At 32.8% G+C, this 15,600-nt stretch overlaps 1 protein-coding gene across 1 annotated transcript; it reads right to left on the bottom strand.

Annotated features, from left to right (window-relative positions):
- Positions 1-1,157: 1,157 nt before the first annotated feature.
- On the bottom strand, positions 1,158-3,883 carry LOC133332399 (dymeclin-like). Its single transcript, XM_061540800.1, has 5 exons — positions 3,273-3,883; positions 2,466-3,204; positions 1,592-2,089; positions 1,408-1,530; positions 1,158-1,348 (listed from the first exon to the last, which is right to left on the bottom strand). The coding sequence occupies exons 1-5, from the start codon at positions 3,881-3,883 to the stop codon at positions 1,199-1,201; spliced, it is 2,121 nt and encodes a 706-aa protein (XP_061396784.1). The 3' UTR covers positions 1,158-1,198.
- Between the last annotated feature and the right edge of the window lie 11,717 nt (positions 3,884-15,600).

A 15,600-nucleotide genomic window follows, 5' to 3' on the forward strand; every position in this document is an offset into this window, starting at 1 on the left:
GGATGGGTCTTGAAAAAAGATTCTTTAATAAATCCACGCCTTGGATGGGTCTTGAAATAAGATTCTTTAATAAATCCACGCCTTGGATGGGTCTTGAAAAAAGATTCTTCTTCTTGAAATAAGATTCTTTAATAAATCCACGCCTTGGATGGGTCTTGAAAAAAGATTCTTTAATAAATCCACGCCTTGGATGGGTCTTGAAAAAAGATTCTTTAATAAATCCACGCCTTGGATGGGTCTTGAAAAAAGATTCTTTAATAAATCCACGCCTCAGTTGGCCCTTGAAAAAGATTCTTTAATAAATCCACGCCTTGGATGGGTCTTGAAAAAAGATTCTTTAATAAATCCACGCCTTGGATGGGTCTTGAAAACAGATTCTTTAATAAATCCACGCCTTGGATGGGTCTTGAAAAAAGATTCTTTAATAAATCCACGCCTTGGATGGATCCAGAAAAAAGATTCTTTAATAAATAAACGCCTTGGATGGGTCTTGAAAAAATCTTCTTTAATAAATCCACGCCTTGGATGGGTCTTGAAAAAAGATTCTTTAATAAATCCACGCCTTGGATGGATCCTTGAAAAAGATTCTTTAATAAATCCACGCCTCAGTTGGCCCTTGAAAAAGATTCTTTAATAAATCCACGCCTCAGTTGGCCCTTGAAAAAGATTCTTTAATAAATCCACGCCTCTTGGGTCTTGAAAAAAGATTCTTTAATAAAAAAAAACATACTTTTGTTATTGGGTTTTTGTAAATGTTGTTTGTTTACGCTTTGCTAAATACAAACTTAAACTTAATATATATAATCGAATCAAAATTGTATATAATATATAGGTTATATATAATGTATATAATAAGTATATATTTAGTGGGAAGGGGGAAGGAGGATGAGTGGAGGGGTTTTTAATTTCGTTTATGGCAAAAAATATTTATAAAGGCAAAACTACACATTTTTCACAAGGTAACATTTTTTTAAAAGAAAATTTTTAGTTAATAAAGATTTTGGTTGTTTGTTTTTGTATGGAGAACTAATACACAGAACAATTATACAAAAAAAAGGAATATTGGAAACTTTTGTAAAAATAATCATGTATGTATGTGGAAAAATGTTAAGACTATTTTAGATTCCATTGGATTATATATCGCGCGCTATGCTTCTTCTTATTTTTATTATAGAAATGTTTCAAAATCTACACTATATTAGCAAGATATTTCGGTGGTCACGCCCTTAATGCTTTCCGAACTAAAGTGAACACAACCGTATTTACACACTAAAGTCCACACATATGGAATGAAAAATTCTTCTGGGGCATCTTCTTCGACATATTTGAATTTCAAATCGGGGAATTTCTGAAAGAAAATAATTTAATATTTAATAAACAAAAAAATAAATAAATTTGTTGACTTACCCTCAAACGATCGCTGGACCATTGGCTGGCACCCTTGGAAATAACTTCAAATACTTCATTGACACCCAATTCACCTCTTTGTTCCTGGACACGTTGTAAACGTGACGAAAAGAAACCCACCACCTAAAGAAACAAAATACGAATTAATTTAAAATAAAAAATTAAAATTACCCCAACTACTCACCATATCTATGTTCTGTATAATATCCTGAAAGGCGTGATGTGAACGAAAACCTTCAAAGACACTACGTTTATACAACAGAGTATACACCAAGTTTGGACAATAGACCAATTGATTTGACAGACATGAATTAAGGATTTCCAAGACCATACGCAAAACCTCTTCCAATACCGTTAGATCTTGTAACATATCTTCCGGTGTCGTGGAAACATTAACAAATACCGCACTATTCACCGGCTCTTTGAGTTGAGCATCAAGTCGAGTATGTTTCTTGGCCAAAGTTTCGAACAGTGAGATTAAACGTTGTGCCACATATGGATGTAAATTACGAAATTGTCCCGACATGTTAGCCAAGGCCGCCAAACAGTTGGTATGCAAATATTTATCACGCATTTTTAACATATTATATTGTATGGTTCGTATGACCACCAGGATTAAAAGGCCACCCAGCGAGATTTCCGATATTGTTCTTTCCGTGTACCAGGTTATGTTTTTAAGCATCTGTAAAAAAGAGAAGACAAGAAGGAGTGAAAATAAATGAAGAAGTTAATATAGAATAATTGATAGATCTGGTGCAAGCCTATGTAGTCTTTGCAATTTATAGGGGAAACCTCCAACGGGTTATTAAGTTATATAAGGCCCCTGAAAGGTTTTCTCTATAAGCAGAAGGTTTTATATAGCTTATCTATATGGAGAATACCTTCTATAGGATATTTTATAAGGTATTCTAAAGGACTAATAAAGATAAAAAACGGTTCAATACGCAGAAGTCTTGTTTAAGGCCTTCTTTATACAGATGACCTTTCACAGATCACAGATCTATAGCTAGAAGGTCTTCTATAGGTTACATATTTTTAATTATTCGTTATATACTCACAATATTATGAACATTCTTATTGAAACTATCATCTTCACTCAATATCAGCAACACAATCAATGACATATAAATATGATGAGATGTACTATCCGGCGCATGATACAGCGTTTGCAATATCGGTGTCACCAATTTCTCCAAATCCTGTTGGGCCATGACAAAACGATAAAAACGTTCATTACGATGCAGCAACAAATACAACAATAAGGTTGCCTGATCTATGGTTACAATCCGACACAATGTCTCATAGACTGCACCAAAATCAATATGAAATGTTGCACCATCTTTGCTGGCAACATCTTTCGAATCGGCACAGCCGAACAATGATGAACGATATGAATTCTCTTTCGTGGTACAATGATTGGTGAGTATCAAAATTAACAGAAGACTTTGATTGGCCAAGGGGTAATGAGTGCGGAATTGTTGTGATAGCTCAGCACCTGTGGAGTGTGTGGCACTTAAGACATCTTGCTGTTTGCGGAAGGTGAAGATCGATAGCAACGACTCGGCAATGCCGAAAACAAATGAGCCAGCCGTTGCGGAGCCAAACATTGTCTGAGGCACTTCCACTAGGCGGGCAACAAAATGTAATAAGGCAGACATCAGGACATTAGCATGCTGGCACTTGTACACGGTGCGGAAGATAATGGATTTCTCTGTAGGCTGTTGGGTGAATAAATGTACAGACAATAGGGTTATCAATGTGTTGACCGCCTCCAAATGTAAGTGATATGTGAATTCTCTGGAAAATAGAAAATAAAATAAATTAATAAACAATTTGGGAAAAGTATATCTCCTTCACAAGCTTACTTAACCGGAATCACAACTATCAAATTGAAAATTGCATCGATAAAGGTTTCAAATTTGGAACCATCTACCATAACAGCGGCAGCCGCAGCTGCTGCCTTCAATGTGGCGGAGGGATCATCGTTTTCAGTTGCCTCCACAGCAATTGCTGTACTTTCTGGTTGTGCGCCAGCAGCTGCCGCTTCTGCCTCAGCCTTTAAATACTCCTCATTAGGAATTGCCTCAAAATGTTGCAACAACTGAAATTCCGAACCAGTCTCTGTGATATATTTCACCAACGAACGTATAATAAACAAGGCGTTAAATGTCTGCCATATGTGCATATTGCTCTCCTGATCGGATAGCGATAGTAGTTCCGAAGTTTTCGTCAAAAACACCGTTATCAATGAACCAAAATTACCAGTCTTTAGATTATTGCTAATAAACGATTGACACAAAGATTCCAGCCTTGAGTCCAAATTCAATTGATCCTGTGTATTTTCGGGCATTGTGATGTTGTAGTTCAGCAACTTGGCCCAGAACTCATCGTCGGCAGCAATGTGGCTGCGTCCCACAAACTGTTGCAGCAGCGCATTGCTGGCCAAATCGGTTTGTCGGCTAACGTTAATGCCCATTTTGTTGGCCAGTCGGAAATGAGCTGTGTCAGTTTTTTTTTTTTCACTGCAGATTTGATTCGATTTCCTTCGACTGCGGGGATTGTCGTCGTAGTTACACGATATTAGTCACCTCCTCGTATATGCTCGTTTAATGGTGCTCTTCTCTGTTATTGTTTTACACAATATAATTTATGTTTAATAAATAAACATTTTATATTATTTTATTTTATATAGTTTAATACAAGCTAACAGCAGAATCAAAAGAATATTTTTTTTCTGTGATGTGTAAAAAATCTGACAGACGTCATCAATTACCGTAATGACAACTGAACAGCTGATGCAACTGTTGTTTAGTTCAAGAACGGTATTCACTGTGAAATGATTACTCGTTATACTATCCACTGTATAATGATTACCCAATCAATTGATAAGAAGTGGATTTTTAAAAGTTTTATTTTTTAAGGATTCAACAAGTCATGGATTTAAAAAAATATTAGTTAGATTGAATTTTTATAAAAAAATAAATTTTAAAGTTTCCACAAGATGTGGATTAAAAAAGCTTTTTTGATGACTTGTTTGGGCATTTAAAATTTGTGTTTAACCAGTACAGCGGTTAAATTGTATATACGATGTAGAAATAAATACAGCGGTTCGTATGTAATCTGGATATAATTTATGTTTAAAATCACGGTTGTTGCTGCAGCAAATTACACCGACTTCGATTAGGAAATGCGCAGAGCTCCATGCAAATACCTATAAAAGAGCTGGATCTTTATATAGGGACCTATAACCAAAGATACGATATTTTTTATGAAATTATACCCAATTGAATACCGAATTATGCAAAGAAAGTCTATATGGGGGCTATACCTCTTTATGGATCTATATTTATTATTTTTTGGTAAAAAGATTTGCGAACCAATGAGAATCCTAAATATAAAATTGGAGATGGGTGGGGTGAAAAACGTATATGAAATCATAAAAATATGGAGTATTGGAGGTTATGGTTGTATGGAGACTAACCAAAAAGAGGACCGATACTAATAATTTTTGCTACATATGAAGATTTCCCAACCTCATGGGAATGCAAAATAAAAAATTTCAATCAACGCCTTTAAAAAACGTGTCAAAAATCATTATAATACCGAGTATTCAGGAGTTACCGTTGTATGAGAGACATATTAAAACGGCCGATAACTTTTAAAGGTGTATATGGGACTCAATGAGAATTAAATTACTGTCGATTGTTAAATGTGTCTGAAATCCTCAAAATACCGAATGCTGAGGGTACCTATATATAGGGACTATATCAAAACGTGAATCGCTATTTATCATTTATGGTAGAAAGATTTACAGTCTAGTCAGGGCCCAAAATATGAAATAAGAACCAATTCATTTTGGAAAAATTTTCCATAATTCCCAAAATATATAAAATTAGGGGGTTCCTTTATAAGAGAGCAATATCAGACATATTGATAAATTTTGGGTGAAAGATTTACTACCCAATGATAATCCAAAATATGAAATTTCAGTCAATTCGGTTGAAAAATGTGTCTGAAATCACCAAAATACCGAAATCCCAAGTGGTCCCTTCACATCGGATGTATATTAAAACCTTTGCTTCGTTCAAGTAAACTGCGAGAATATTCTATTAATCAAAAGTCTTTTTTTTAATTTCTGATTGATACATTTGAGAAGTTTTAATAATTTTTGAGTATGAAAACAGACACCTTTTTAACCTACCCACAAATATAAACAATTTGTTTAAATTATTTTTTAAGACATTTATTATAATTAAAAAAAATTAGCTAATTTGGCTAAGAAGAAAAAAAGCAGGACAAGTTTAATGCGAGAATCAATACATATAAGGACAAACCACTCAATTCATTTACTTATGACGAACCCATTTTATTTGTTCCGAAAATAAAAAGATTAAAACGAAATGAAATTAAAAAGAAAACCAAAAACAAAATTTTGAGAAATAATGGAACCATTTTTTTTATTATTATAAGAGTTTTTTTTTATAACTAATACACAACAAAATTTCTTTGAAATTATAACCAAAAAGAAAAATAAAGGAAACTAAATTGGGAATAAAAATATTACACTCAAATCAAGGACAAAAATTAGCATGCACATATAAATTGATACTAAAGATTTGTTTGTTTCTTTTTTCAAAAGTATTGTTTTCTTTTTTTTCAAAACAAAAGACAAATGTTTTACAGAGATTTTAATTAAATGACAGTTTAAAGATCTTTATGACAATGCTGACGTCGATGGCCCTACTTACAAATCTATAACGGTTTGCCAGTAAAAACTAGAAAATATATAATGATAAATGAAGAGAAAGAACATACATAAACAAATCTTTAAACTAATTCAAGCGCATTTGTTTTTTGTTTTAGAAAAAAATCATCTACAACAGCAGCTGGCAATAACTCATGTTTTTTGTTTCATTTGTTTAAAGATATATACAATAAGCTAATGGCTGCCTTTCTTCGTTTGTGTCTTGTACATTGTTTCTGTTTCTAATACTAGAGTATCTCTCATATATTGTTTTTCGTATTTTATAAAAATTACACACATTTACAATACAAATATGTCCTTATCATTTATATTCCTTTGCATTTCCTTCCATATTCATTTTCCATATGTTTGCTGATTGGTTTCTTTCTTTTTTGGGTGTATTCCTTTTACGTTTTGTGCTTAGTGGTTGTGATTTGTGATAATGTGTGTGTGTATGGGATTTCCTTGACTGCCACTTGTCTATATTACACGCCTGCAGCTAAGGCAATGTAAAATCAAAACTGGCATTAGTCCATCTTTAAAGTTGGGTGTATTTCTTCTACTTCTCCTGTTTTGTTCTCCAGAGCATGATGAATTATGTTGTTGGTTTTTTATTAAAGTAGTTTTGGGGACGTCATTGTATCCTGCACATTTACTTCCTCCTCCACATGCTTTTTCTTCATCTTCATTTAACAAAATTCAATCATATCTTCTTCTTCTCTTCTTCGGATCCAATAAAAATCAGATAGATATTTTTGATGATGTTGATGATACAGCAGCAAATTTAAAAAATATGTTTTATATAATAAGAAATATACACAAAGAGCCTCCTTTTCGTTATGACTCTAAATTAAAGTGAATGTAATTGTTTTCTGGGGTGACTTTAAAATTTGCGCATAATTGGTGATTTATTGGCGGCCCCAGTTGTCAACATTTGCTTGAGACTGAACGAAGACAAGGCAATGCCGAACAATGCCAAACAGGTTGCTGAACGAGTTATAACACGATCAGGATTACCGGCTGTGGTAAAGCTGCTGGTTGTCGGTGTCGATGCTGTAGACTGGAAAGAGAAAACGAAATTTGTTGAGGTTAGATAAAATTAAAAAAAGGTTATATTAAATATAATTTATATGTAGGAATGGAGTTAAAGACCTGTATAAGGCAGGAGTGGGGTATATTTTGCTTAGAGGTTAGATCAAATTTGTGAAAACAATTGAGATTATATTTAAATATAATTTCAACTTAGAAATGTAATTGTAGATCGAAAAAAGCAGGGCTTATTATGTACAGAAATTTTATAAAAATATACTAAAACGTCCTTTATTGATATTGAGGTTAGATATAAAATGAGCTTATATTTAAATATAATTTAGACTCAGGAATAAGCTTGAAGGCCCAAAAAGTCAGCAATAGGGTATATTTTGTTAAGAAATCAAATGAGAACCCAAAATATTGGTTTGAAAAACGTTTTCGAAGCTTGGGGTATAATGATCATTTAGGTAGAGAGATTTTCTAAGCAGTCAGAAAGCAAAGCAGGGAATTTTGTTCAAAAACCCGTGCCCAAACTCTTCAAATTAAAGTGATGCGGTAGGTTCCGTTATATGGAAGCTACCTTATATGTTTTTGGCCGTTTAAGACTTGTCGTATGTCGTACTCTATATAAGCTATATTTAGGGTCTTGTAGTACAGAATTTCATATACTCCATATAAAACTCTAATTACAGGTCCACTATTTACGGTACATCTTTAGAATATCTTCTGTCCCTGTCGCCCATAGCAACGATAGATATAAAATAAAATAAATATTATCTTATCCATTTCCTTCCACCCCAATAAAACGAGGAAGACATAAAAGAATGCACTGAGGTGTATGCACTGTCTGAGACCAGATACAGTTTATCGAACCCTCTACATGGATGTCCCATTAACAATTTACAAAATCGACATTGAACTTTGAGTAATTGTTTTTTCTTCTCCTTAACACGATTTGCTGCTACACGTCACCATACAATATTTTAGCAATCAGTCACGCAGACAATAGCAATGCGGTCATTATACCCTTGGGGTAGATGAGAAAACGTTTTTCAACAATTTTTGAAAAATAAAAAAAAAATAAATATAATAAATTATTATAACAAAAATATATTGCAAAATTTAAAAAATAAATTTGACCTTGACCTATATATGGAAAAAATCAATATCTAGAGTTTCTGTATGTTTACCCAAAGAAAAGGAAAATATGCAAAACAAAAATTCCCACCCTCATACACACACGCTACAGTATGAAATGTATAATCTATATTGACGTAATAAATGCGCAATCTGCAGCTACTACTACGTCTTATTTTTCCCGCAACAACAAAATTTTCACTATAGTATAAATGTGTGTGTGTAGTATTTGTTGTTTAATTTGGCGCCTCTGACACTTTGATGAAATACGCATTTATTAGATAGAAATGCATTCTGAAAACAAATCTAAAAATAGGTGGGGAAAACAACAACCTTCTCCTTATCAACCAACCGTCTAAAGAATTTTATAATATCACATTAAGATAAGAAATGTAAACAAATGTTGAAAAAATTATGGCAAAAAATCTCAACAACTGCTGGCCAAATGCCATTAAACCCATGTGAGAAATGCCAACCGAGATTTCTCGATTATTTGTTTAGGTAATTCAAGTAGAAGACAATTATTTTTATGTAGTATTTGTTGCTAAGGTGGTAAATTGTAGAATATTTACATTTTTTTTTTATTTTATGTAATGACATATTTGTTCGATTTTGGGTTGTTTATTTTTATTGTTGTTTTTTTATAGTCTATCAAATGTACGTATAAGTCGCCAACAACAAACTATATTATCTTTATAGGCACATTCTTGTGGTATTTACTGTATATTGTTTTAATTTGTTTTTGTTGTTATTGTATTTTTATGAGGAAATAAAAGTTTGGCGTCACAACGAATTTAATATGTACGAGACATAGTCGGTCATATTGAACTTGATTTTTATTTTGGTATTTATTTTTTCACTTTTAAAAGTGTACTATAGCCATAATTTTTTTTCTTTTTTAATTCTTTTTTTTGTTTTTGGCTCTAGTTCAACAAATATTGTATACTATTTATGTGTGTATGTACTTATATGACCAGTATGCAAATAAATATCTTAAGAATATTTTTAGAAATTATAATCTATATTGTATTAATAAAATATATTTTATATTTTATTTATATATTTTGTTTTCAATTGCATTCAGCAGTCATGTTCTGTACGCGTGTTCATTATTCCATCCACATCATATCAGCATCGATAATAGTATATATAGTCATGTGAAATAATCATACATATATAAAAGAAATATAAACAAACCCGCCGCCATCGTTTCTTATCACATTAGCAAACGTCATTTTATTATTATTTCTAAAACAGGATTTTTTTTTAATGTTGCCACAATTCTTTCGGAATGTGAGTGAATGAAGCCATGTGTAATTTCAACGTAAAGTGCTTTTTACAATTTGTAGGTTGTCTATCGAACATTGACACTTGTTTCTTTATTAATTAAGTTTATTCATCATTTTTCGTTGTCGTAACTTTTAGATTGTGAACCCATTTATTTACTGAGGTTACTGCCAGGTCATTGCTTGCCATGCATTGCTTATATTTTTTATTTTGATGCCCAACACTTCTGTCGCTGATGTTATTGAACTTTACTCTTGACGTTCATATTTTCTTCTTTCAGTATATGATGTAGGCCAAGAATTTTATAATAGCGTACAGGTGAAAATCGGTTCAGATTTAGATATAGCTCCCATATATATTTTCGTCTGATTTTAGGTAAATATTGAACCCAAGTCCATTTATATCCTTAGACATGCACGAAATTTGGCATAGCGTACTGAATTGAGTCCAGAATGATGAGTGTTAAGTTTGATGAAAATCGGTTCAGATTTAGATATAGCTCCCATATATTTTTTAGTCCGATTTTAGTTAAATGGTGCACCAAACCCCTACAAATCTTTCGATTTGTACGAAATTTGGCATAGCGTACTGAATTGAGTCTAGAAAGATTCGGGAAAATCGGTTCAGATTTAGATATAGCTCCCATATATATTTTCGACCGATTTTAGGTAAATGGTGCACTAAAGCCCCTGCAAATCTTTCGATTTGTACGAAATTTGGCATAGCGTATTGAATTGAGTCTAGAAAGATGAGTGGTGAGTTTCGGAAAAATCGGTTCAGATTTAGATATAGCTCCCATATATCTTTTCGACCGATTTTAGGTAAATAGTACACCAAAGTCCTCATATATCTTTCGATTTGCACGAAATTTGGCATATCATACGAAATTAAGTCTAGAATGTTGTGTGCTAAGTTTTGTGAAAATCGGTTCAGATTTAGATATAGCTCCCATATATCTTTTCGACCGATTTTAGGTAAATGGTGCACCAAAGCCCCTGCAAATCGTTCGATTTGTACGAAATTTGGCATAGCGTATTGAATTGAGTCTAGAAAGATGAGTGGTGAGTTTCGGGAAAATCGGTTCAGATTTAGATATAGCTCCCATATATCTTTTCGACCGATTTTAGGTAAATAGTACACCAAAATTCCTATATATCCTTTGATTTGTACGAAATTTGGCATATCATATGAAATTAAGTCTAGAATGTTGTGTGCTAAGTTTTGTGAAAATCGGTTCAGATTTAGATATAGCTCCCATATATAGTTTCATCCGATTTAAGGTAATTGGTTCGCCAAAGGCCCTATATATCTATCGATTTGCACGAATTTTGGTACAGGGTACTGAATTAAGTCTAGAATGATGTGTGCTATGCTAATCGGTTCAGATTTACATACACCTCCAATATATATTTTCGTCCGATTTTAAGTAAATGGTGCACTAAAGATCCATAGCTATGCCGATTGACACAACGTACAGAAGCTAATTTAAATTAATCTCTGTCAAGTTTCCTTGAAATCGATTCAGATATAGATATAGCATAGCTTCCGTATATAATTTCGACATATTCATGTTAATTGTAAACCAAGTAATTAATAAATGTCTAGCGTGTGTCAAGTTTGCAGAATGATATGTATAGGGATTGATGATAGTCGGTTTAGTTATAGATAAAGATCAAATATTTCAGTTCGTTCAATATCATGTTGCTTCAAAAAGGCGACGTCTGTTAGGATACATATGTAGAATATACCCAATGTGGTGAAGGTTATTATAAAGTCGACCCAGTCCGACTATTCTACTTTCCTTACCGTTTTTTTTAAGTCACTCACACACATTTTTTATTTAAGAATAATCCCACAAAAAAGGTATGAAGATCGGATCATACGGGATATTCACATATTATAATTAAAAAAGAAAAACATAATAATTGATATTAAGTAATTTACAAAATTAACGATAAACAACAATAAATTATCTTTAAATTATTTTGTTTACTATGTTGTTGTTATTGTTGTTGGGTTCGGTAAATACATCTGTGTTCTAATTGATAGTCGGTTAGTGCTACAATTACGTTGTTATTTTATAGTTAATTAATTCACACATTTGCTACCGTCCATCTGTTGCTAGTCAACAACAAAAAGAGACAATATTTGTAATCTGTCTACGGCGAATGAAAAGGTTGTAAAACTATATATGTATGTACATATATGACGCATTTAAAATTTGATACAGGCAGGCAGCAAGTCACACAAAAATGCGCATTGTCATTCTTGGGCGAAAAAAAAAAACAGAAAAACCCCCAAATGAAAAATTAGAAAGGTGGTAAGGTGAAAAGATTTAAATTCGATATTTTCATTTATTTACTTTTCAATTAATTACCATATACTAAAACATATACAGTTTCTTATTTTATGTATAAATACAAACATTAATTGTACTTAATATAAAAATTAAAATATTTCTTAATAAAAGTATCTGAATATCTTAGGTATTATGTTTATTTCTTTTTGAGTTTTCTAAATTTGGGTATTGATGCCTCCTTGGCCTCAATCATTTTTAGGTATTCATGTCCCCGGAAAAGACTTGCTTTGGGTATACTCATTTCATTATTCGAATTTGTTTCAGTTTTTATTTCTTTTGTTTGAATGTCTTGGGATTTTTCTGCTGTTGTAACAGCAGATAGTTTCTTTGTTTCTGTGTTGGGATTTTGCAATTTAACACTGGCGGTTTTTGTCTTAATTTCGGTGGTTGTTATTTTGTTTGGTTTTATTTGAGTTCTGGAAACATTTTTTATTGAGGCCTTTTTAGTTTGCAATTTATCCTCTTTTGGGGTTTCAGTTTCCTTATTTTTTATCGTTACATTGGCATCTTTGATTTTCTTTGGCAACTTGGCGGCCGAAGTTCTAATTGTGGCCTTTAGTGGTTTCTCTTCTTTTTTAATATCTGTTAATGGTTCATTCTTAATGAAAATATCATTCAAATTATTATTATCAATTACATTTGATATCGTGGTAGAGGTGGTGCTGTTATTTTCATAATTTAAGAGATTATCAAAAATAACCTCACTTGCCGTCGAATTTCCTTCCATATAATTTGTGGAACAATTTACCAATTCTGTTAGTGTATAATTATCATTATCTTCCTCTGAAGAAGTTAATAGCTCATCATTATAGGGATACATACAATAATCACTTTCACATTTTAAAATAGTTTCTTCATCTAAATTGATGAGAAAATAACGTAAACGATTTTCAATGCCATTCTGTTGGCAATCATAACACAGATCGCCAACTTTGTATTGGGTGGGTGTTGACTGATGGTTGTCGAAGTATACATCTTCCGACATGTTCATAATGTCAAAGGTGCGTAATGGTTGTGGTGGATGATGAACGATTATGTAATAAAATGAGAATCCTTTTTGAGTGTGTTTTCCCTTTGGAAATTTCAAAAATGTCCGTTTAAATATTCAACACTTCCTTTTCGTTTTCCCCTCCGAAAATGTCAAATATGTGTAGATTGACTATTTTAACACCTCCTTGTTGTAGAGGGGTATTGTGTGGAATGTTTTAAAGGCACCCGTTTCAAGGATACCTAAAACCGATAATATATAGTTTGGTTTTAGTAATTATGATTTGGAGCAAAAGCGATCTACTTAAAGGGTCTCACAACTATTTTATTTATTTATTTGTTGAGCATTTTTCAAGTTCATTCCTCGCTAGGCAAAGTAAGCTGCTAGTCTCGGTCTACTAATCTTAATAAACTTATAATCTTCTTACCTGGCCAAAAGTCAAACGCAAGGCATAACGGCTAACAGTGGAAGTTCTCATGTTTTATTTAAAATCCTTTTTAGTTGAACTGATTTCTGGTTGTTGTATTGGTAAGCTGGAAAGAGAAATAAAATAATATATTAGATATGGTGTGAAATTTAAAATGAATATTGTGGGATTCGAATAATTCTTAAAATTATAAAAAACCATAAAATCGCGAGGTTCCAAAATGAAAAAATATAATAAAAACCAGCTAGTAAAGTCGGATTGGGCCGACTATATGATACCTTTCACCCACTTTGTGCACATTTCGCATATGTATCCTCCTACGTCTTTTTTCGACCTATGATAAATTTAATTTCATTTGGGCAGATTTAGAGTCGTCTGCGTACCATGAGACAAATTTAAGTGAAAACGATTTATAGCAAAATTGATACACGCTATTCGGTACGGCGCGATGTTAAAAATGTAATTTCAATCAGACACCCCCGTTCGAAATACATATGGAAGCTATGGCTGTATCTGCAACAATTTCAACAAAGCGTAATAACGTCATTCAAGTCTCAATTTGATACGTTGTGTAAAAATTATGTGTTAATCGCACAAAAATTAGGAGTTTGGTGCACACATTTATGTAAAATGGGATGATTATATGTGTATATGTGGGAGCAATATGGAAACCTGAACCGATTTTCCCGAAACTCACCACTCATTATTCAAGACTCAATTCAATACGCTGTGCCAAATTTCGTGAAAATCGAAGGATATAAAAGGTACTTTGGTGCACCATTTACATAAAATCGGACGAAAATATATATGGGAGCTATATCGAAATCTGAACCGATTTTCCCGAAACTCACCATTCTAGAAGCAAATCAGTACGCTGTGCCAAATTTCGTGCAAATAAAAGAATATAAAGGGACTTTTGTGCACTATTTCCCTAAAATCGGACGAAAATATATAGAGGAGCTATATCGAAATCTAAACCGATTTTCACGAAACTTAACACGCAACACTCTAGATTTAATTTAGTACGCTATGCCAAATTTCGTGCAAAACGAAGGATATATAGGGACTTTGGTGCACCATTTACATAAAATCGGACGAAAGGATATATGGGAGCTATATCGAAATCTGAACCGATTTTTCCCAATTTCAATAGGGTTCGTCCTTGGGCCAAATAAATGAGCTGTGCCAAATTTCATCCAATTCGAATTATAAATACGACCTGTACTTAGTTTACAATTTAACATGGACAGACATACGGGCATGCAGTGAAGGGTATAAAAATCTGATCATTTTTACTAAACTAGACTTGTTGCCATTTTTGCAATCAGGATTTCATCCCCTTCAAATTGATATCCATTAGCGAATTTCAATGGACATTTTTAAGTATAAGGGCCTTAGCGGAACTTTTAAGTTTCATATATCAGAAAGTTTGGATTTTCGTAAATATATCTCTGTAATGAGGGCCTTAAGGACTATATGTGATAAAAATTGCAAAAAAATAAAAAATCCGCGACTGCATCCTAAAACTGGAATGTTTCCGATATGTTTAGGGCCCGTCCATATGAAACTATAATATAAAAATTTTAGGATTGAAGATGCTGTATTTTTAGGATTGAAGATGCTGTATTTTTTGTCGAGCATCCATTAAAATTATACTCAGCGCTTTATATTTTCTATTATTTTCACATTCCTGCTAAGTTCAAATTATATTTACTCCTGCAAAAAGGTCTAATGCACATTTTACACCACAATCAATCATGTTCTATATCAAATTTATCTACAACATGACAACAAGAAACGACGACCGAGCACGAGGTCAATTTCAAGTACCAACAAAAAATGCCAACCACCCTCTGGAAAACGGCGTCACTGTCTATCTACCGAGCAGACGAAAGAAAGTCATATGAATCCCATTCCCCTCTCTCCCCCTCATTCACAACAAAAGAAAACTTAAAGAGCAAATCAATTTTCAGCGGCAGAGTGTTGGCGGGGGTGCGGGGGGATATAGCAACAATTCAATACAAGAAAACCAAACGTGCTTTTACTTTTAGAACACAATTTGTTTTGTTGCAATAACTTAAAGTGTATGAAAGAAATTTTTCAAACACATTTGTCACATAATGTCATTTTTTGGGTAACACTTTTCCCACTATTTTTTTCAGCGAATATCGAACTTGTCTTTTTCACAAACTTATGTAAGAACTTATCATGTTTTTAGT

The sequence above is a fragment of the Musca vetustissima genome, unplaced genomic scaffold (genome assembly GCF_032173495.1).
Source record: "Musca vetustissima isolate MV318-11 ecotype Yass unplaced genomic scaffold, APGP_CSIRO_Mvet_v1 utg698, whole genome shotgun sequence".
Classification (NCBI taxonomy): domain Eukaryota; kingdom Metazoa; phylum Arthropoda; class Insecta; order Diptera; family Muscidae; genus Musca; species Musca vetustissima.